Raw genomic sequence first — 22,537 nt, forward strand, 5'->3', positions numbered from 1 at the left:
ACCCCCCACTCACCTCACTCCTGCAGAGGCTCAGCACCCGCTGATGGGGACAATGAAACCACCAATTTCCAACCCATGTTCTGGTCTCCCATCAGGATAGTAACACTAAGCAGAGGCCATGATTGTATGCAAATATTTATCCAACAGTGAAGAAATAAACACACATTTACATGCAAGCATTGACTGCCCCACACAGAAAAACCCAATCTAAGTGGGCCAAAGAACTCCACAAAGGAGAAAAAAAATGCAAAATAGTACGTGTAAATGAGTATCAGAAAGCTACAACTGGGAGCTCTCTCCAGTCATCCACCTCCTTTTATAAACACGAAGGTGGTGCCTCAATTGGACATACAAACCAGATGGGAGCCTGAGCATGCACCCTGGTCCAAGATGGACAGGTGTATCCCAGGAAGGTGGGCCTATTAAATAGATTGTGCTGATTCTAATCCTTGCAGCCCTGCTTCCCATCCAGTTCCCTGCTTGTGGCCTGGGAGAACAACAGAGGACAGCCCAAGCCTTGGGACCCTGTACCCACATGGGAGACCTGGAGGAGGCTTCTGGTTCCTGGCTTCAGATCGGCACAGCTCTGGTTGTTGCAGCCGCTTGGAAAGTGAATCAGTGGATGGAAGATGTTCCTTTCTGTCTCTCCTTCTCTTTGTATATCTGACTTTTCAACAAAGATAAATTAAAAAAACCTTAAATTTTTAAAAATGGGGTCTCTCAAGCTGTGGTAGATAGACTGTTGCTAGAAATTCTCCACCAGTCTTTCCCCAACCTTGCAAGCCCTAATTCCCCAACCTCACTCCACTTGCATGGGGATTACTTTTGGGTTTATTTGAAATTTTGCCACCTAAACATGCAATCTTAAACACCATCTTCAGTTCTGCCTCCTTTTGAATTGAATATTAAGTAGAGTCAGTTGCATTTATTCCTAGGCCTGGCTGTTTTTGCTCAAGAGCAGGTCTGGAGATGTGTTCTTGTGGCTGTAGATGGTTGTGGATTACTTAGTTTCATAACTGAACAGTATTCCCCTGTGTGACTTTGCAGTATAGCTATGTTATAGCAGACAGACAGGAGCCAGGACCTCCATCCAGGTCTCCCACATGAGAGGCAGAGACTCGAGTATTTGGGTCACACCTGCTCTCCCAGGAACATTAGCAGGCGGCTGAATCACACACAGAGTAGCCATGCTTCAAGTGGTGCTCTAATATGGGATGTCAAATAGTCTCCCAAGGCCAGTGGTAAGGGTTTAAAATAAAAAGTCATTGGGAAGTTGTGTTCCAATAATCCCGTGAGGGAATGCAGCTCTTGGGTAAATGCAGCCTTGGTTACCACTGAGGCAGCGCTAAAGGTGCACGAGGCGTTAACGGAAGTGATGGCAGCTTTCTAATCGTTATGGTATCAAACAAAAGCGTAAAAACTGAAATCAAAGGCAGTACCAAAACTGCCCACTTCGTATGTGCTGGGGGGCTAAGAAAAAAAAGTGAACATAAAACAACCAATCAGCAGAGAAAAATATTTATTGTATAAATATCTACACATTCTGAGCTGATGCTATATACTTGATCAGAAAGTCCTTTAATTTGGAAATATGCATAATTTCCTTCATTGTGGTATCTCTGCTCCTCAGTTGGACTAAGCCGTTCTCCAAAGTCCCTTCGGTAACAAGGACAGTGAAAAGGATGCTCATTTCATCATACCTAGGAGAAGAGTTCAACGTCAGCAGAGTTGGTGTCAACTCCCTACGTTAGCAGCTTCAGATACTTCGCAGTCCACGCCACTCAAGAGCCACAAGCTCCAAAACAGAACTTGGGCTGGACCAAACAACAGCTTTCAGGTTTCTAGATAACAGTCAAATGAAGCTTTTCAGAGGTGCTAACTTACTGGTTTAGCTGATAAGTCATAAAGTAAAAACACTGTACCCTTAACACATCATTTGGGTCAGTTATGTATAGATGAACTGCATAATTATCTCAGCTTTTTGTTATTCGATGCCATATAGGAATAGTTATTTTAGACTGAATTCTCCTACAATAAACAATATTACAATACAGAGATGATATATAATAACTTATACCTAAATCATGCTTCACTTATTTTATGAGGATAATTGATTGGATATCATTTGTATGGGAACAATTGATTGGATATACAAAAAAGACACTTTCAGACAAGGGTGTGGAAACAATCCATGGTTTCCCTAGACGGACATGGGAACTATGTAAGCTCCTCAATACCTCGTCCCTTATCCTGTGTGATCCACAGTCTATAAAAGCCTGATGCCACTAATAAACTTCGGCTATTGACTAGTCAGTAGTCGACATATGTTATTATCAGCTCTGTGCACCCAGTCCATTGCTGCCGGACAGCAAATAATTTATAACTTGGTGGCTAATTTATAGTTTCTAGTTCAGCAGTGACTGCACACCCGCGGTGGCCTTCATTCTGCTCTCTATGCCACATTCTCACTCTATTTTCTTGGCTGATCTCTATCACAAGCTATTTATCCATTCACTATGTTGTTCCACTAGAATATTAAGCTTCTTGAACCAGGAAAATTTTCTGTCCTATTCACTACTGCAGCATAACAGGTGATCCATAAATATGCAAATATTCTGGCACAACAGAGTATTCATCATGTGGAGAACATCTGTAACCTGAAAATATCCACAAGTTCCATTTCTCTTTGTAGAAAAAATTGTTCTGTGATATCTGCTAGAAGACCATTTTAACAAGTTATCAGAGAACGAATCAATAAAATAAAAAACACAAAGTGTACTAACTTTTCATAAGGTACATTAAAAAACAAACAAAAAACCAAAGACCAAAAAGCTGGGCCCAGCGTATGGCTTAGTGTCTAAATCTTGTCTTCCAAGTTCCAGGATCCCATATGGGTGGTGTAATGTGTCCCAGGTGCTCTGCTTTCTCATCTAGCTCCCTGCCTGTGGTCTGGGAAAGCAGTAGAGGGATGACCCAAAGCCTTGGGACCCTACACCTGCATGGGACTCCTGGCTTTGGATTGGCTCAGCTCCAGCCATTGTGGCCACTTGGGGAGCGAACCATCGGACGGAAGATCTTCCTGTCTCTCCTCTTCTCTGTATATCTGATTTTGCAATTAAAAAAAAAAAATCTTAAAAAAAAAAAAAAGGCAGGTCTGGAACTTTTCATTTGTGGGGCCTGTTGGTGGCTCAAAAAGTTTCTCAATTTTCAGATTAGGGATGTGCAACCTGTAGCCAGCTTTAGTGTTGAGCAAAGGGGGCAGGAGGAGGGAGCAGCAGTGCCAGTCACAACAATACTCCTTTGGTTCTGGGAGGAAGCCCTGGCGGCCAGGAGCGGTGTGCCACACATGCTCCTTCAACACCGAGCCAACCCTGCTGTTTTCCACGCAACACTGGTAACATGAGGAATGCACACTTCATGATTCAAGTCTTGCAATTGTGCAAGCATACCCACTTGAATGCTAAGTTCTGTACCTGTCGATGCAATTACCTAGGAGCACGTGGGTGAAGGAAAAGTGGGGAATCATTTTAAACTGTACTTTTTATGTATCTTCATATCTGTTATCATAAAGGAACATACAATCAAAAACTCTGATAAGCATTCTTTAATAAGGGAGACAGTCCTTACTTTGAATAAAGCTGTTCCAGTGAAGATGGCACAGTTTCCAAATAACCAGGCCATACAGAAATGCCGCTCTCTAGTAACTCCTTAAATAGTCCTTGACAGACCTAGAGAAAAAGGCAGAACTTCAAATGTGAAATAAGCCACAGCAATTATCAAACTGTCGAGAAACCATAAATCACCCTCCTCAGTCTCTAAAACACAGACAGTCTTTCAATGTTACAAAACCAATGCTGATATGAGGGACTTTATATTTTGAGTTTTGACCACATACTTCCCCTGAAAATGAGTAAATTAAGTCCTTGTAAAGCTGAGTACTAAGAACAGTGGTGGTGTATCAGGTTAATCCTCTGTCTTAGGTGTTGACATCCCATTTGGGCACTGGTTCTAGTCCCTGCTGTTCCACTTCTGATCCCGCTTCCTGCTAACAACCTGGAAAAGCAGAAGAAGGAAACCCAAAGCATTGGCATCCTATACTCATGTGGGAAAACCCACAAGAAACTCCTGGTGTCTGACTTTTGGACTGGCCCACTTTTAGCTGTTGTGACCATTTGGGGAGTGCATTAGCAGATGGAAGATGAAAATCTCTCTCTTTCTCACTCTGTAAACTCTTTCAATTAAAATAAATGTCTCTCTCACGGGGAACTGGAACGCCTTCGGAGCCCGAGAACTCAGAGGGCATCCCCTCTCTTTGAATCTACCACATAGGATGAAAGAAGCCTGAATTCTTCCTTGTAGGATCCAAGGTCATCGGAACAACAGCAGGAACCCAGAGTGGTCCTCGGAATCAGAACAGTAAACTTCCTTTGGGACTAGGGAGAGGAGCTTTCTCTGGTCCTTACTTAGTTCCAACTTTGGGTCTCCACCCTCTCTGCAATGACCATCAGGGTCCTTCCAGAACCCCCACCTCCAAACACACACACACAATTTAGAATAGATAGGCAGAGAACAACAAGGAAAGCTTGGTCAGCATGGACTCACACATACCTTACTAGGTAGGACACAAAGAGTAAGTACTCCTCACCAAGGTATTGAAGATTTCCCTGCAAACCCCTCCTATAACTGTTTTGCACCTCAATTGTTGAAATGTCAATGGAGTAGTCACAGGATGTGGTTAAGAAATTGCATTGTTTTTAACATATTGTTTACATATTGTATATTGTTGCTGATGTTATGTTGGGGCTTTTAATTGATCGGGATTTAACTCTGTTGGCTCTACCTTCAGACCAGAGAAAGTCCCCCCAAAGAAGCTGTTGAACTTATCTGGACAATAAGATGCTGGACTCTATGCTTAGTATATGTTTGCAATGAAGGAATATCAACTGAACTTGAACTGTGGTTATGCAACAAGGTGGAGGAATCCACCATGGGGGGAAGGTTATGGGAGGAGTGGGGGAGTCCCAGTACCTATAAAACTGTATCACATAATATAATGTTATTAATAACAATGTATATATATATATATATAATGTCTCTCTCTTTTTAAAAATATTTATTTACTTTTACTTGAAAGGCAGAGTAACAAAGAAAAGAGAGAGAAAGAGAGAGTTATCTTCCATCTGCTGGTTCACTCTGCAAATGGTCCCAGCCATCTGGCTTCCCATCTGGCCTAGACCTGATGTTTGCAGCCAACTGAGGGGTGAACCAGCGAGTGGGACATCTCTGGCTGTCTCTCCCTCTCTGTCATTCTGCCCTTCAAATAACCTAACAGTGGGCTTTATCAATGCTAGAATCTTTGTTTATACTGATAAGTACAATTCACTGGACACCTGTACAAATATTTTAATTACTAAAAGTGGGTACACACATTAAAAGGCTGAACTACTGAGGAAGGCATTGAACCGAGCAGTGAGGACGCCTGCCTTCCACACCAGGGTGCCTGACTTCAATTCCCAGCTTTGGCTGCTGCATCTAGCTTTCTGCGAATGGCAGGGCCTGGCGATGTCTGAAGTGACTGGCTTCCTGCCACTCATTAAAGAGACAAGCAATGAGCTCACAGCTTTGTCCCGCCCAGCCCCGGTGCATGGCAAGCATTGGAGGAGCAAACCCATAGCAGGAGCTCTCTTCTGCCTTGTTAGCAAACAAATGAAAACCACAGACATGACTTTACATGGCAATACTCACTGCTATACAGTCAGCTTTCTTAATATTCTATACTTCAAATTATAACTATCCTCAGTTTTACGCACAGTTTATTATTTACAACTAAGGATTTAAATGGTAAACTAACCAAGTTTACCTGGGATGACGGTAATTGTTTAACCTTGCCTTTAAACTCATTTCACCCACCTGCCTGAGTTCCGCTGTTGGGCCTCTTCCTACATCCAGAGCAACCTTGATAGGGGCCAAGCAAGGGTGGAGCTTAAGTACCTAAGGCAATTCAAGAGGGAGGAAAAAGTACATCTTGTTTAAATAAAATGCAAAAATACGAACAAACACAGGGTTTCTTAAGTTGTTAAACTTTTCTGCCTGAAAATCGAAGTTACCTGAGGCCCTAAGAATCCACCACATAAGGGTGCATTTGGCTGCTTAGAGCCAGTTGCCCACTAATTTCTCGACTTAGAAATAACAGCACTTGGGTCCGGTGCAGTAGCCTAGCAAGTCCTTTCCTGTATGGGTGCTGGTTCATGGCCTGGCTGCTCCACTTCTCTTCCAGCTCCCTGCTTGTGGTCCAAAGCCTTGGGACCCTGCACCAGCGTGGGAGACCCAGAAGAGGCTCCTGGCTTGATCAGCTCGGCTCCAACCATTGTGGCCATTAAGTTCTTTCTCTCTTGCCTTCTCTCTGTAAATCCGACTTTCCAATAAAAACGAATAATAATAATAAAGAAATAATAGAACATGACACTCTCCCATTTCCTATCTTGCTCTCTCAGCCAAAATGCCCCATCTGGCATCACCTCCTCCCCTTCCCTTTGAACCCCGCCCTGCTCTTGCCGGAACCTACTGCTCTTCACATTTGTTCATCCACCAGTCACACTGATGGCCGCACGATACCAGCATCAGCTCTGGGTGTTGAGGACAAAAATCTGTCCCTCACGGGGTGGAGAAACAGATAAGTCATGCGTCAGTAGCATGTGAAAGGGACAGCGCTGAAAATAAAGGAGAAACAATAGCGAGAGCTGTCCAGGGGCAGGCTGGTGGAGAAGCTGTGACTTTAACTGAAGTGGCCAGGAGAGGTCTTCTCCAGGATGTCATTTGGGCAACAATTTGAAAAGGCATGGGGAGCGAGACACGTGGAGGTGGGAGGGAGAGCACTCCCACTGGAGGGGAGAACTAGGACAAGGCTCTGAGCTGGCTCTTACCCGGAATATTCTAGAAACAGGACTCAGTGCTGCTGGAGCAGACTGAGTCATGCGGAGAGCAGCAGTGGGCCAAAAAGGGAAGGGTTCGGCTGTTTCCAGGTGAGATGGGAGCTTCCTGGGGTGTTTAGAGCAGAGAGACAGCTTGGCAAGTTCCCTTCAACATGGCTGCCTTCTGGGCGAGCAGGGACCTCCATCAGGGTGAAACAGTACAGGGGCCAGAAGTGGTCCCATTAAGGACTCATTCTTTTGACTCTTCCCAAGAGAGGGCCCTGCAGAGGTTAACCGTGACAGTGGCTTTTCATTTGCACCACAACTGCTGTTCCAGCCACTTCCTTTTCAAGGTGTCTCCCACCGCTTTGCTCCTGGCCCCACCTTAATCCTTTCCAGTGGTCACTTCTCTTTTGCAACTTCAGCATGCTGGGCCCCTAGCCACGCCCCTTGATTCTCTATGCTCCTGGACCTGCACAAGTGTTACGTCTTCAGCCTTTTCCCTGGATTCGGGCCCCTACTGAACTCCTCAAGCTAGTGGCACCTGGAACCAGACCAGTCTCGAGACCCCAGAACAGAGAAGTTGGCTCCGCAGGTCTCCCAGTCCTGTCTTACTGCTGCTTACCGTCAGCTAGCACCCGAGCCACACATCAGCCATGCCAAGGCTGGCCCACAGAGGCACAGCCGACCGCATCTCGGCGATTACCTAACAGGGACAGGCGATTCTCTGTTCCACTGGGTGAGGGCCTGAGTGTTACTCCTGTTCAACCCAGTGCCCCAAACAGAATGTATGATTCAGTTATGTGAGAAATGAAGCATACGAACAAAAGGGGAGGGGCGCTGTTTTTTGCTTCCCAAGTCTACTTCTGAAACATCACAGGCACCTTTCTGTGAAGGTGTTTCTTTCTGGTGAAGGAGTTCTCTGTCAGCTGGAAAGAATCGTGGAGGTAGGCCAGCACGCCACGGTCCAGGTCCCCGCTCACAGACACCACACAAGGAACCACGTTTTTGCGTCCATCTCGGCCCTTCACAGGAAATGACAACACAAATAAATTTAGCACAACTCTCTTTCTTGAATCTATGCAGTTTAGACTTACACAACCAGAATTCACAATGTATTTATTTATTTATCTTATGCTTTATTTTATAAAGCATCCATTTTCCGCCAGTCCTATGAGGCTTACACACATATGGGATAGGGAAAGGGGTCACACAGATGGGCAATTTTGTGAAATCCAAAATTATCTTCATAGTAAATGAAACCTTTTCAAAAGCTTGCTTTTGGGGTTTCTTCTAGCCACAATTACGAAGACACTACAAAACATGACATCAATCAAGTATTGTTAAACAGACTTAATTCTCTTTTCAACCAACGAGGAAAGAATCCTTTCAATGCTTAAAAAACTTCAAGTATAAAAACGCTTAACATTTTAGAATTCTAAACATCCCACCTTTATCCTCACTTTGCATATAATCACTGTTCACCTGGACATTGATGTAATTTTAACAAGAACTTCGAATTAGTTGATGTAATATTTTAATATCTGAAAAATTAAAACCCTCCACTTCTGTAAGTTACCCACGATCAAGCCGTCTTCCCTCACCCATGTAAGGACCAACATTTAGCCTGTTTGGATTGCACAGGACACTTGAGGGGTTAGTGAGATTTGCTTTCAAAAGGCAGTTAATTCTGATATCTAGGATTCTATCCTAACTCAAGTTTTCCGCACATTTATGGAATTGCCATGTGACTCAAAGGATTATCGTATGTAAACATTAAGAAAGCTTCAGAGGCTGCTCCACTTCCCATCCAGCTCTCTGCTTAAGGCTGGGAAAACCACAGAGGATGGCCCCAAGTCTCTGGGAACCTGCACCCATGTGGCAAACTGAGGAAGCTCCTGGCTCCTTGCTCCAGACCACCTCAGATTCAGCCACTGTGACCATGTTGGGAGTGCGCTAGAGGAAGATTTCCCTGTCTCTCCTCGTAAATCTGTCTTTCAAATAAGAATAAATCTTTAAAACAAATAAATACAAAATGGCCTAGGGAACTTTTGAAAAAGAATGGTAAATGACAGATATTCTCGTTAGTATTTTATAACATGTCCAACTAATGATGAATAAATTCAGTGAACTATGGAAACAGAAAAGCAACACTTTCACAAAAGGAAAATTCTCAATCATGACACAAAAATTGCATTTAAACTCCTAGTCCCAAGGTTGAGCAGGCTTCTAACTACAATCATTAACCAAGTAAGTTTGATTTTTCATTAGTTAACTTATTCACATTTAAGAATTAATCTACTTTCCACTCATGATGAGTTAAAGCTTGAACATCCCTAATTTGAAAAGCTGAAATGTTAAAAAATGCGTAACTTTTTGATTGCCGACACCACGTGGAAAATTCCACACCTGACCTCATGTGATGGGATTGTAAATGCAGGGGTACTAAAAACATCCAAAAATTATTTTCAGGCTTTTTAAGGCATACATGAAACATAAACACATGTTTTTAAATTAGATTTTAGTCCCATTCCAGAATGCTTCATTAGGCACAATGTCAATATTCTATAAAAAAAATCTGATTCAAACATTTCATGTAAGAGATACTTAATCTGTACTCCATCTTCAAACTCACAGCATTTTCAAATTTCAGTTCCTTTTTCCCACTATTAAAATGCACTGGCTACCCAAGAGAACTTCAGTGCTAGCCAGAAAACCTACGGCTGCCTATGTGGAATCTCTTCAGGGTGGTGTAGCACCTTTTGCCCAGCCCCATGCCTGCAGGAAGCTTAAGGAGGCGGGCTTCTCTGAAGGGATTACAACATCTGCTAAGGTTTTTGAAGAGCTTGTTGTACACGGTAGAGTTGATGCAGCAACCCTCTTTCCTGCAACCCCCTTTTTCTCTTTCTTGCTGGGGCTGAGTTTTGGGTCAGCGGCTGATATATCCAACTAAGGGGGACCCAGGGCCAAACTTGTGGCAAGTGTTACAGGTAGAAAACAGGCCAAGCTTCCTAAAAGCCATTAAAGAGCAGCTTCAGGGAAGGCAGTGGAAGAACGCCCACGTACATGGGCCCCTGCCGCTCCCGCAGGAGACCCAGATGGTGTTCTTGGCTGCTGGCTCTGACCTGGGCCAATTCCTACTGTTGCAACCATTGGGGGAGTGAACTAGCAAGGGGATGTATCTATCTCTCAAGCTCTCCCTCTATCTCAATCTTCATTCCTTTCAGATAAATACATAAGTACATTAAAAAAAAACAAACTCAGCATCCTAAAAGACAAGGAAGGAATACACAAAACACATAATCCTGGCTGGCTCATGGATCTGCCAAGGGCAGGTCTGGAATAATCAATTTAATTTGAAGAGGCCTTGACATGAATAGAAGTGGCAGATTACTCTTAATTTCCTGACTGTTTTGTACTGCATAGGCCATGTTATCTTTATACCTGAAAAATACTCATTGAAGGATTACAGGATTGAAGAGTATGATGGCTGCAATTTACTGGCTCATAAATGCTCAGAGAGGCCAGGACTGGGCTGGGACAGAGTCAGGAATTCCATCTGGGGCCCCTATGTGGTGCTTAGTTCATTCTCAGCTGCTTTCCTGGGAGCCTTGGTAGGGAGTTAGACTGGAAGTGGAATAGTTGGGACGTGGGCCAGTGCCCATACGGGATGCCACGCTGGCAGCACAGGGGGCGGTTTGACCCACTGCTCCACAACACCGGCCCTTGTACCAGCCCCAGCTTTGTTCAGCTGTTACAGATCTCTGCCCTGGGACTCCATCACAGATTTGCACTGCATTTGTTTAAAATGCTTTTGAAGTGTTAATCACTGCATGTTAGTAAACAAAATTATCATTCTCGTAAAAACAAAACAACAACAAAAAAATGTTCACAATCGGCATAAAGGGCACGAAGGGGCTCAAGACTCAACGCACATGTAATTTGGCGGCATCTCCAGGAAAGCTGTGTAGAAGTTCTTCCTCTCCCAGATTCCACAGGGTTTCTATGGGCTCCCTTCCCCAGGGAAAGCTGTACAACAGTTTGCTTCCTTTGCGACCCTCTTCATCCTCACAGTCACTGCTACTGAAGTTCGAGGGGCTCACAGCAAACTGGAAGAGAAAGCCTGTCTTGTTAACTCATTAAAACAGACGGGCAATATCCCTCTGATCCCTCCGCGTAAAAGTTCTCTAAGCCCTTTCACACTTTCACATATCAAATAACCGGCCTTAGTCCAGTCCCTGGTAACAACTATGACATTTAATTAAGTTTGAGGACGCTGATGAAGTCTCGGGAGACTCTGGACACCTGTGGGATGCTGCCTAGGCTTTTGGTGGCCCCTGAAGAAAGGAAGCTCATTGTGAACTAAAAGGGATAAAGAAGACTGTCTCACCCAGTCTCCATCCTCGCCTTTGTGGGAACTGTTTGGTTACTTGTAACCGTCCCACCTTCGGGGGAGTTGAATAAAAGCATAGGCTAACACCTGACTCTTCAGCTACACTTTTGATTCACAGGGAGTTCGAGAAGGAGAGTAATACAACTTGAAGCCAGAGAAGCTGCAAGATGGACTTGAAATCTACTTTGAACAAAAAGGCTCAACAAGAAATGTCTTCACCCAAGTTTAGCATTGTTTTCTGGAGTAATAAACATCACAAAGTTTTTTTTTTTTTAATTTTTAAAAATTTGGGTCTGCTGGTTTATGATAAGCTGTCTTGTTACAAATGAAAGAGAACCACAGCAAACCATTTCATTCATAATACATAAGCACTACCCCTGAATGGTAAGACAATGCGCCTATTAAACCAGTTAAAGGTGATGATTGCAGTACCTTTCTCCACCACAGGAGTCGCTGGCGTAACCAGAAATCAAGCCACTGGCTTGAAGTTCTTGGAGATGTAAACCAGACCAGGGAAGCTTCTGTCTTCTCACCAATTCTGTTGGAGATCGAAAGCGTCAGGAGGTTAGCTTATTTGAAAAGCAATCACAAAATCTGTCCCAAAATAGAACCACAGCTGGTTGTTTTCTACTGAAACACAAGGCCAAGGTTTTGGCCGTGCAGTGTACCTTTTCACGCCATCGGGTGTCTGCCGAGCGTCAGAAACGGGAAGAAAGCACGTTCCGATCTGAGCAAGCCCAAAGGGCAGCCGCTTGTTGACCAGATCCAGGCAATCAACATAATGTTCCAAAGCACCTGTCAGAAGATAAGTCTATCACTGCACAAACCTATTCAGCAAATGCCAATCGCTTCTGCTGCCAATTCAGACAAACTTATAAGGAGGTTAGCACAGCAGTACAAGAAGCATGGAGATATAAGACAGGCATTAATTACCACTTACTTGGGGGGGGGTAGTTTCCTCCCCAACTTTTTGTTTGAACATTTCCAAATCAACAAAAGTTTAATGACTAGCATGGGGCCAGCACAGTGGTTCATATCTGATCCTCTACCTGCAAACACAGGGTCCCATACAGGCACCGATTTGTGTCCTGGCTGCTCCACTTCACTCAGCTCCTTGCTCGTGGCCTGGGAAAGCAGTGGAGGATGGCCCAAGGCCTTGGGACCCTGAAACTGCATGGGAGACCTGGCTCCTGGCTTCCAATTGGCTCAGATCTGGCTGTTGCAGTCAAGTGGGGAATGAACTAGTGGATGGAAGGTTTTCCTCTCTGTCTCTCCTCTTTGCAAATCTGCCTTTCCAGTAAAAATCAATCTTGTAAAAAAAAAAAAGTATAATAAACATCTGTCTACCTTCCATGTACTCATGAATTGCCAGTATTCTGTCTCTGTCTTGTTTACTCCCACATACTTTGCATACATATCCTCAGAATAAAAATGTTTTCTGTATATCCTTACTAGAACATAAAAATTTGAACATAATACCATAACATCGTCTAACATGTAGTTGATTTTGTGTTCCGACATCCGAAGCTTCATGCACTGCATTTTTGTAAGGTCTCTCTATTCTCCCTCAGTCTAGAACCTTCCCCCTGACTCCTCTCCCCTTAGCTTTGCTTTTAAACCACCAGATCTGAGTCCAGGCTCGTTAGCTGTAATCTCACAGGCGCCATCTGTCAGAACTCAACATCCTCAAGCACTGGGTACAGCCCCCTGCTCTTCCGTCTCTTTATGACGGAGAGCATTACGTTAAAATTAAAATTGTTTCAGGGGCTGCATGTGGCTCAACTAGTAAATCACTCAAGCACTGGCATATCATATGGGTACTGGTCCATGTCTCAGCTGCTCCGCTTTCCATCCAGCTCCCTGCTTGTGGCCTGGAAGAGCAGTCGAGGACGGCCCAAAGCCTTGGGACCCTGCAGTGTGTGTGTGCCAGTCTTCTTTTAAAAACTTAATTTATTTGAAAGGTAAAGCTGGTGAAGAAGAGACAGAAATATTCTTCAAGTTGCTGCTTCATTCTGCAGATGGCTGTGATGACAGGGGGTGGGCAAGGCTGAAGCCAGGAGCTTCATGTGGGCCTCCCACGTGGGCGACAAAGGGCATCCTCTATTGCCTTTCCATGTACGTTATTATATGCGCTAGCCCTCGCATGGGATACCAGTGTTGCAGACATTGAGAGGTTATGAGGCCAGGAACTTCTTCCAGGTCTCCCACGTGGGTGCAACGGCCCAACCAGGTTGTAAAGGAAAGGGCTTGTGTGTTGGGGGGGAGGCACTTTTTCTTCTTGCTGTAGGAAACTGAGCTCTTGACTGTAATTACACTTAAAGAATTAACTGTGTGAGCGAACATTTGTGGTTTAACAATTAGCCAATCGTTCAGTTCAAACAGGTGACATGCAGGCTCAACGGAACTTTCAAATGCCCTGTGGCCCCGCCGTTGCCAGGTGCTCTGGGCAGGTTCTGAACAGGAGGATTCCGTGGATGGGTCAGTTTTCTCCCCGGTCAACGCCTCCGGCCGCTTCGGAACACGGAGGGCCTGACACCACCTCCCCTGCGTGGGAACGCAGAGCCGGCTGCACCCCGCGGACGGAGTGAGGCTGCCTTTCCACCCCAACCCTGCTGGGAAGAACCAAGTCTGAAGCGTACCGTGAAGGAGGCTCTCCCGCAGCTTCCCCGCAGTGTCTAGCAAGTTCTCAAGACATGCTACTAGCTCTTCCTTACTCAGCTCCTTGTCTTGCAAGATTTGGCGCAGGGTTTCTGTAGAGACTAACCTGAAGGCCCCGTCCCCACGAGGCGCCAGCCCCGGCTCCCCATGGCGGCCGTCCACCGGGAACACCTGCTCCCGGAACACCACCACCGAGGACCACCATTCTGCAGCCAGATTTCTGCGCAGTTCCACGCCCCAGGGCCCCAAGCCCGGGTGGCGCCCGTTCAGGAGACAATCTGGGCTGAGCTGCAGCCGTGTGCCGCTGAGGAAATGCCTTCTCCGACAGATGTCCACCAGCGCCTCGCTCCCCTCTTCGTGCTCGGGGGCTGCCGCCGGCCCGCCAGCCCCGGGGAGCTCCACGTGTACGTTCGCCCTTCCCGTCACCCGCTCCGGCTGCGTCCCTTCCACACGACCCCCAAATCCAGACAGCAGGCACCTGCAGGCTTCACGGCAGCGCCTGGCGGTCGCCCGATGGCGCATCTCTCCCAGCCCACAGTGCCAGCCCCCTTCAGTCGGCGGAGGCCGATCGCGCAGGCGCGATAAGCCCTGCCCCACACCGGAAACGCATCACCGCCCGGGCAGTCTCCTCCGGGGCGGACCTTCCGCCCTTCTTCCGCCCCCAGCCCGCTGATGTTCTTCCGTTATTCCCGTTCCGGTAAAGGTTGCTCCCAGTCCTCACTGATAAGCTTAACCTCCTTTCGCCATGTTGTTATCCCAGAAGAAACCATCGGGATCAACACACTTGAGCTTTAGCCCGGGCCAACACATGAAACACTCCGCCTACCCCGGAAAACACATCCTTGCCAGGAGCAAGGCGCCCTCCCACCGGCAGCGACACCCCATCACCCGAACTCGGGGTGTCATGTCAGCCTGCGGGACAGCTGGCCCAAGGTCCCTTTCTAAACAAGAAGGCACCTTAAAAAACCCATTTCTGCAATTTAGCCATTGATTCAACTCAACAATTATCGGCTAGTCTTGCATCACAGGTAAGGAACAGTGAAGCAGAATCGAACTGCTGACCCCTGGTGTGTGTAGAAAAACACACCAGGGAGGGACTATGAACAAATGAGAGAGAACGGGGAGGAAAAAAAAGGTCACATTTATTAGTTAATCGACAACCACAGGCTGGGCACAACATACATGCTAAAAAGTGGACTGTCCTTTAAAACTGCAAACATAAGCCAACTTCCCGCCCCGCGTCGCACAATCATCTCCATAGGTGTTTACAAATGAAAAGGCCCACATGAAGACATTAAACAGTCAAATAATCAAATGCTTCAACCCATCTTTAAAGTTTCTAAGGTGGAGAGCAGGAACTTGAAGGACCATGCCGTGGAAAACCAATCGAGATTTTGAAAGTGGCTGAATCGCTTCAACTGTTAGTCCTTATAATGACTCCCAATGTCCCAGCCCCACCCAGTCTCCTCTGCTGTACACTTATGGCAAAACAAAATAAAAACCCCAAAAAACCAGTACAGCAGATCCTGGCCAGACAGCCTGACCTACTACCAGCACGACTGAGCCAAAGCTGTGGCTAAGTGCTCTTCCCCCCAAGCTTCCAGGGGGGACTACATTGAAAATAGCATAGACTGTGCTTTTTGGTTATGTCATCTCCTGGCTAACCATTAGTTCTGAGGAGGTTTTTCTCAGCTTGAGTATGTAAAGACCTTTAGAATTCCCTGAATTATTGGAAAGACATTCATGATTTCCAGTGTGACTTGAGTTAGGAGCTCCAGGAATCTGGGAAGACTAGATTCTACAAGTAACTTGCACCAAAAACTTGGCACAAATACTGTCACGACTCAAATGCAGCTCCTGGCCTAGCTGAAGGGCTTTCTAGATTTGTTCAACATTTTAGTTTAGAATATAGCCAAGAGAAATATCTTTTAAAAATCAAGTTACTTCAAGTGTTTAAAATCTAAGTTTTTTTTTAAAAGAACAGTCATACATGTTCTTAACTATATAACTGGCTACTCTAAATCTACTATTTCATTAACATTCTAACAAGGAAAATAGGCTATTAAATGACACCCTTGATGCTGGGTGTCACCAAAAGCTTTTATTCAACTTATCCATAAATTTACCTAGATCAGTCTTTTTAATTCTTCCAACATGACCAATCACTGCAGTGAAGGTCCTTACTCCCCCAGCCTCCCAAACTGAGAATCAGTTACTTGAAAAAAGTTTACATGACACTAAGTAAAACAAAGTACAATTTTCAATTCAGTCTTCAAATATTTTTTTTTATTGGAAGGCCATGCATTGCCTTCATTTATTGTATTTCAAATCACTGTACAGTTTACTTTTGTGAAAACACTGCCTGCATTTTCTAGTACAAAAAAAACCTAAAAATTGTTTCAGGAATGTAGAGAAATATCCAACTTAAATAGCGAAAAAGTGCACCATAGTCACTGCTGCACTGCAGTCATTTCTGCATTTCCCAGGTTTCTTAAATAACTATCTTGTCTGATAACACACAATATAAAGAGCAATTATGAAAAACAGACATTTACATATACTTCTAAAGTCTTATTGCGAATATCCTGTTGGCATTGGATAGCCAATCATAGGTGCAGCAGCTGCAGTAGCGGGGTACGCATACGCCTGTTGGTTCATGCCATTGTGCATACTGGCGACATTACTTCCGTACTGCTGAGTGCTATCATACCCATTCTGGTAAGTCCCTGTTGGGTTACCAGTCCTAAAGCTGGTCTGTATGCCAGCAGACACAAAATTACTTCCAAAGCTACCATTGGCATAACTAGCAGCACTGTAAACACCATTTTGAGTTTTTGCCCCAAAATCTCTCTTCAGCAGACTAGAATAACCTCTGTCATAATTCTCCCTGTCTCTAAAGGTATTAAAGCCGCCCCTCTTGCCCGCAGAGTATCTGTCCCGGCGGTCATCCTTCATGCCTCCTCTACCCCTGGAACGACCTGTCAAAAGACAAGATTTGCAAACTTAGTTATGTCTGGCACTTACTAATGCAGAGGGATTGGGTGAGTCTAGTCTTAATTACACACTAAGGGTCTTACAATTCCTCTAATTTCACAAGACTTTACTCACCCTCTAATCCCATCTAAACGGAACTGCACACGGCGTGTGACCTGAAACTACCAACGTTTCTGATCCGAGGCTTCATCTTACCTGCACCTCTGTCTTCGACCAGCTGAAGCAACTTGGGGTTAATGGCTTGATTAGCCTCCCGAAGCACAGAGATAAGGTCGCTCACTTGCTTTATGTTATTGGGTGTAAAGAAAGTGTATGCTGTGCCTGTTTTGGTACTGCGAGCAGTTCTTCCAATTCGATGAATATAATCCTCTGAGGAGTTAGGGTAGTCATAATTGATGACAAATTTCACATCTTCCACATCTGTAAGGTGTTGCAGTGTGGCAAAATAGTAATGTACGGAGTTTTGCACACCACAACAGCCAGACCAAAAATAAAAAGTTAGACAATTGTACTCCCAAGAAGGTACGGGCTGCAAAAAATACAGTTAAAATGGTTATCCTTTCCCTGTAGGAATACCATTTAGGTCTTAAAAAAAAGTTGTAAAAGCACATGTTGGCTGTACGAGTCACTGCCCACCCGTGACAACGCTTGTCGAGACGATGGTGTACCCCTAGCACATCCCCATCAGCAAGTCCCCTTACAGATCATCAAGTGACATCTGAGTGCTTCTGCGCAGTAGGGCCACTTTAAAGTTTCACAGCAACCTCTTCATGTGCTCACTTTGAGGACCTTTAAACAAAAATGTACAAGGTCCTTCACACACACTCATCAGAAGTTCAAAACTCAGGCCACACTGCTCGTCTTGCCAAGACCTTAAAACCGCAGCTGCAAGAAAAACATACCTGTCCCCCAAAAGTTGTTTTTATGCACTGTGTCTCGTCTAGGCAAGCGCTCCCAAGAAGCCAGGATTCACTTGAGAATGTGTCTCTCTCTGGCAGGTCTCGACATGACGACTACTGTGTCACAAGGTGAGGGAGGAACTTTCAAAGCACTCGTTTCTTTTCCCACTGACTCTAAGTGAGAAGTTGCGCCTGCTCTAGGTCTCATGTGCCAGTACTCACCAATTGGTAAAAGGCTTAGTACCTTTTAAAGGTGCTCTCTCCATTTCAAACTTGAACAAAAATTTCACTGAACATTGAAGTTTGGAACTATTTCTTCGACATTTCAGCAAACTCACTGAAACTCAAAGACCCACAGATCACAGTCAACAGTTTGAAACAATGCTGTACCATGGCAGTCATGCAAAGCATGGGACCGAAGAAACCACGGCAGTGAACTGTGAGGTAACTCCCATTTTTTCCCTCGGAGAGAACAGTTTATAGGGCAGAGGTGGTATGTTCTGCCCTTTGAAGATTACTGGCACACTTTCAGCTTTCACTTCTCTCTAATCGACTGGAAGCAGCCAGCCGGTCACTAGTCCTCCATCCCCCTCGAGTCCTCCGATTGTCATGCCTAGGCCTTGCCACAAAGACTGCACCTTTATGTGAAAAAAAAACTTAAGAAAAAAAATGCAGGTTAAAGAAAGCAATAAACTTTCTTTAAAGTAAAAAAAAAAACTTTATGGAGATCTTCTGGGAAATCAAGCCATGAATGCGAGTTTGTACTAACCTAGCCCTCTGGAGGCCACATCTGTAGCAATCAGAATAGGAGCTTTTCCATGTTTGAATTCTGTAAAGGATGACAAAAAATAAATAAATAAATAAAAAAATACAATTACCCCGAGCAGCAAAAAACATGTTAAGAAAAAAAATGTCTTCATTTAAGCTACCTACCATTTAGAACCCAGTCACGTTCCTGTTGACTCTTGTCACCATGGATACCCATGGCAGGCCACCTAGGATAGAAAATGTATGTGGTAAGGTTCTGATGCTTAACCATTTCCCCCCAATCTCAGTTCACCTGTATCCACACTATCAGATAATCCTAACTCCTGCTCCCAGTCTACTGTGGCCTCAAGAGCCCAAGGCCAGTGTCAACAGAAGCACACGTACCCATCTCTCCTCATTTTTCTGGTAAGTTCATCACACCGTCTTTTGGTTTCCACAAAAACAATGGTTTTATTCTCCTTCTCACTCATGATCTCCTCCATTAGACGAATCAGTCTAGACAGAAAAGAGAAATTTTGAGTTTTAAAACGGGTGCAGTGCGGTTGTGGCTGCACATTTACCTTGAAAGGCTTAAGTCTAATTTTACACAGCTCCAAGTCAAAGAGGAAACACCTGCAAGATGTTTTCAGTTCCACACCCAGTCCTAAGTGAACCACAGGACACATGACCTTTTCCCCTCTAAGATTGCTAAACAGCCAATGATCAAGGACATGGCAGAATTTAGAAATATGAACTGTTCAGATTACATCAGCTCAAAGTAAAATGAGATAACTTGTGAAGTTACCTAATCCCACAAGGTTAATACACACGTCTAGATTACTCACTTTTCATCCTTTTCTACATCATGACACACGTCCACAATCTGCAGGATGTTGTGGTTTGCACTCAGTTCCAGTGCACCGATGTTTATATGAATATAGTCTTTCAGAAAATCTTCAGCCAGCTGTCTAACTTCCTTTGGCCATGTAGCACTCCACATTAGGGTCTGCCTATCAGGCTAAGAGACAGCAAAGGGATTACATTGTACTTTCAAGTAAATTCTGACTTGAGTGTGAAGGGTGACATTATTCAGAATACTCACTCTGATTTGATCCACAATTTTCCTTATCTGGGGTTCAAAACCCATATCAAGCATCCTATCTGCTTCATCAAGGACAAGGTATGTGGTTCTTCTCAAATTGGTTTTCCCACACTCCAAAAAGTCAATCAGTCTCCCAGGTGTTGCAATACAGATCTCCACACCTTAAGTTAAATGGATAAAAGTTAACACCTTAGGGCCAAGAACACTCAGCCCTGGTTAGGAACAATCAATCTTCTCCCTTCACACCTCTCTCCAAGTCACGGATCTGTGGTCCTTTGGGAGCACCACCATAGATGCAAGTGGACTTCAAGCGGCAGGCTCTACAGTATTCAGCAGCCACCTGCTGCACCTGCTGGGCCAGTTCCCGAGTCGGTGCCAGCACCAAGCACTAAAGCAAAAACAAAAACAACCACTTTTAGAACAGACCTTGTGCGAAACCGCTAGGTTCATACTCCAACTTTGCTGCTGAACACCCACAGCCGCTTCAGCTACACCTGGTGGGAATACTCATCTCTCACAACATCGCAAATCCCATATACAATGTTCCACATGGTACTAACAATCAAAATACTTACAATAGGCCCATCGCCTCTCTCTAGGAACGGCTGATGATTGATGTGGACGATGGCAGGCAGCAGATACTACAAGAGGGCAGACAGAGCTATTAAGATACTTCAGTTATTTTTTCTTCTTCATTCCCATTCCACTTTGTCTAGCACATATCACCCAGCAACTCAAGCGCGCTCCCAAACTTACAGATAATGTTTTCCCAGATCCGGTCTGAGCTACTCCAACCATATCTAATCCACTTAGGGCAACTGGCCATCCCTGAGCTTGAATGGCAGTGGGTTCAGTAAAGTTCTGCCTTGCAATCACGTCCATGACGTTTGCTGTAATTATAGCGTTTTAGTAGAAATTTATAAGGCCAAGAGAAAGGAGGCAACAAAAACAGGGAAGGTCGGCAGACTGGCTGCGAGCAGCACTTACCGGGAAAGTTTGCTTCATAGAAATTGAGAACTGGTTTTGGACAATTGTGACCTCTAACTGTGACCTCCTTGCTTCTTCTGTAGGTCTCCACCTCTTGCTGCAAACAAATCGGAACCACCTGAGTAATAACTCTGGACAACTTCCCCTAACACACACTCTGAACAGCCACCCCTTCCTCAGGCCAGAACGCCGAACTCCCCAGACTGAAATAGCTGTCAAGGCACTCGGCAGGTTCCTAGACAAGTCCTGCTCGAGGCCACATCCAGTTACTCACAGCTGTGCGCCTGGCCAAATCAGGGTGTTCTTGGTAAAAATTCTTCTCAAATTTGGGCAGTTCATCCAGATTCCACTTCTTTTTAACTAGTTTCTCCCCAGGATTTCCAAATTTTTTTCCAGATAAAGGTCCTGCTCTACTTCCTCCAAATCGAGGTGCACCAAACCTGAAATCAAGAAAGTTGCATTTTCACACCTGTCTATTTGGCGTTGGGCAGATTTCTCACCCTCCCCCGCGGGGTCCCCATCACACAGAGCGGCCTGCTGAAGACACTTACTCCAGAGCCCCAAACATCGCTTCCCAGCCCCAAGCACCAACTAGGAAGGCCCATAAAGGGCCAGGGATCGGGCAGATCGGACCTACAACAGTTTGCGGCTGGCCGTCCTTCCCGCGAGCCGAGAGGGACTCTACGGCAAGGAAGCGTGCAGAACGGCCGGCTCCCGAGCGTCACCAGCGGGGCGTTTCGCCAACGCGCTCGGGGCCAAAGAATCGTGCTGCGGGAAACGGGCGGGAGCGTTCCCGAACAAGGTAGCAAAATTATATAACGCCAGGAACTAGAAGGAGGAGCCGGCGCCTGCCGGGGGAGGAGTCCGGGCCCGGGCGGAGCCGGCCGGGCGGCGTTCCCGCTGGGGCGGCGCTTCCCCCTTTGTCTCGCATTTCTCTCTGCGCCACATTTTCTCGACGCTGCCATTTTGAGCTCCTCCGCCGGGCGGGGTAACAAAGGCGCAGCCGCCATGTCCGCAGCCGGCATTTTGTGCCCGCCGCTTGGCAGCCACATGGCCGATTCCGGGCGGCGCCGGCCACCCTCTCTTAACTCAACACCCACATCGGCTTCGGGAGAGGCTCCCTCGCCCACCGCATTTCTGGAGTCTCTAACTACACACGCTCCGAAACGAAGGCGGCCCAGGGCGGCGCTCCTTCGCTCGCCTCTCCGGGAGCTCCTCCTTCAAGTGCCCTTACAGCCGCCAAATGGCCGCTTCCCACCCCGCAGCCCAAAGCCGGCCAGGCGGCTCGTGCGCTCACTCCGACAGCGCGCACACCGTGGGCGGGGGCCCCGGCAGAGGCCGAGCGGCCGCCGCTCGCCCGTCCATCCCCTCCCCGCCCCCACCCCTGCGGGCCTGACAGGTCCGCTTCCCCCTCACTCACTCACCCTCGATCCCGACCGCGATCCCGGTCACTCGAGTATCCCGACATGGCGTCAATGGTTGCGGTTAGCGGGGAACGCAGCGAAGAGAAACGGGCGCGACGAGTCGCGTCTTGTGGCTTCGACGACGGAGACGACGAAGCCTTCCCTGCGAGGGCGTCGGCGGTGGCGGCGGATGGACGGCGATGACGAGGGCCGGGGCTGCCCAAACCGTGAACGGTGGCAATGAATGAGGTGCCGGTGGCTGCCCGGCAGCCCCTTTTATAGGCCGCACCGCCTCCTCCTCCGCCGCGGAGGACGCTGGCAGCCAATCCGCGGCCGAATCGGCAGGCCAGGCCCCGCCCCCCCGCGTTCGGGCATCCGCCCGGTTCTCACCCCGCCCCCCGCGGCCGCTCCCTCACCAGGCGTTCAGGCAGCGCCGCGGGGCC

General features: G+C 46.3%; 2 protein-coding genes across 2 annotated transcripts; both read right to left on the minus strand.

The window, feature by feature from the left end:
• Positions 1–1,502: 1,502 nt before the first annotated feature.
• POLG2 (DNA polymerase gamma 2, accessory subunit) lies at positions 1,503–15,029 on the minus strand. The gene is made up of 8 exons (XM_040989519.1): positions 13,944–15,029; positions 11,973–12,099; positions 11,737–11,842; positions 10,847–11,020; positions 7,796–7,936; positions 5,911–5,991; positions 3,628–3,728; positions 1,503–1,700 (listed from the first exon to the last, which is right to left on the minus strand). Exons 1-8 carry the CDS (start codon positions 14,482–14,484, stop codon positions 1,535–1,537), a joined length of 1,437 nt encoding a protein of 478 aa, XP_040845453.1. The 5' UTR covers positions 14,485–15,029; the 3' UTR covers positions 1,503–1,534.
• Positions 15,030–15,087: 58 nt separating this feature from the next.
• DDX5 (DEAD-box helicase 5) lies at positions 15,088–22,339 on the minus strand. Its single transcript, XM_040989518.1, has 13 exons — positions 22,116–22,339; positions 20,966–21,131; positions 20,692–20,788; positions 20,461–20,594; positions 20,280–20,345; positions 19,951–20,092; positions 19,705–19,865; positions 19,448–19,620; positions 19,008–19,118; positions 18,789–18,850; positions 18,625–18,684; positions 17,152–17,376; positions 15,088–16,940 (listed from the first exon to the last, which is right to left on the minus strand). Exons 1-13 carry the CDS (start codon positions 22,157–22,159, stop codon positions 16,534–16,536), a joined length of 1,848 nt encoding a protein of 615 aa, XP_040845452.1. The 5' UTR covers positions 22,160–22,339; the 3' UTR covers positions 15,088–16,533.
• Between the last annotated feature and the right edge of the window lie 198 nt (positions 22,340–22,537).

The sequence above is a fragment of the Ochotona curzoniae genome, unplaced genomic scaffold, assembly GCF_017591425.1.
Source record: "Ochotona curzoniae isolate NIBS_2020 unplaced genomic scaffold, NIBS_Ocur_1.0 contig_523, whole genome shotgun sequence".
Lineage (NCBI taxonomy): Eukaryota > Metazoa > Chordata > Mammalia > Lagomorpha > Ochotonidae > Ochotona > Ochotona curzoniae.

Coding starts and splice junctions, on each gene's coding strand:
- POLG2 (XM_040989519.1), bottom strand. CDS start 14,484: ATGCGCCATCGGGCGACCGCCAGGCGCTGCCGTGAAGCCTGCAGGTGC. Junction 11,843..11,972: donor ACACCCGATGGCGTGAAAAG/GTACACTGCACG, acceptor GATCTCCAACAG/AATTGGTGAGAAGACAGAAG. Junction 5,992..7,795: donor AGAAACACCTTCACAGAAAG/GTGCCTGTGATG, acceptor GAATTGCCTTAG/GTACTTAAGCTCCACCCTTG.
- DDX5 (XM_040989518.1), bottom strand. CDS start 22,159: ATGTCGGGATACTCGAGTGACCGGGATCGCGGTCGGGATCGAGG. Junction 20,093..20,279: donor AGAGAGGCGATGGGCCTATT/GTAAGTATTTTG, acceptor TTTTTGCTTTAG/TGCTTGGTGCTGGCACCGAC. Junction 16,941..17,151: donor GGTCGAAGACAGAGGTGCAG/GTAAGATGAAGC, acceptor GTCTTTTGACAG/GTCGTTCCAGGGGTAGAGGA.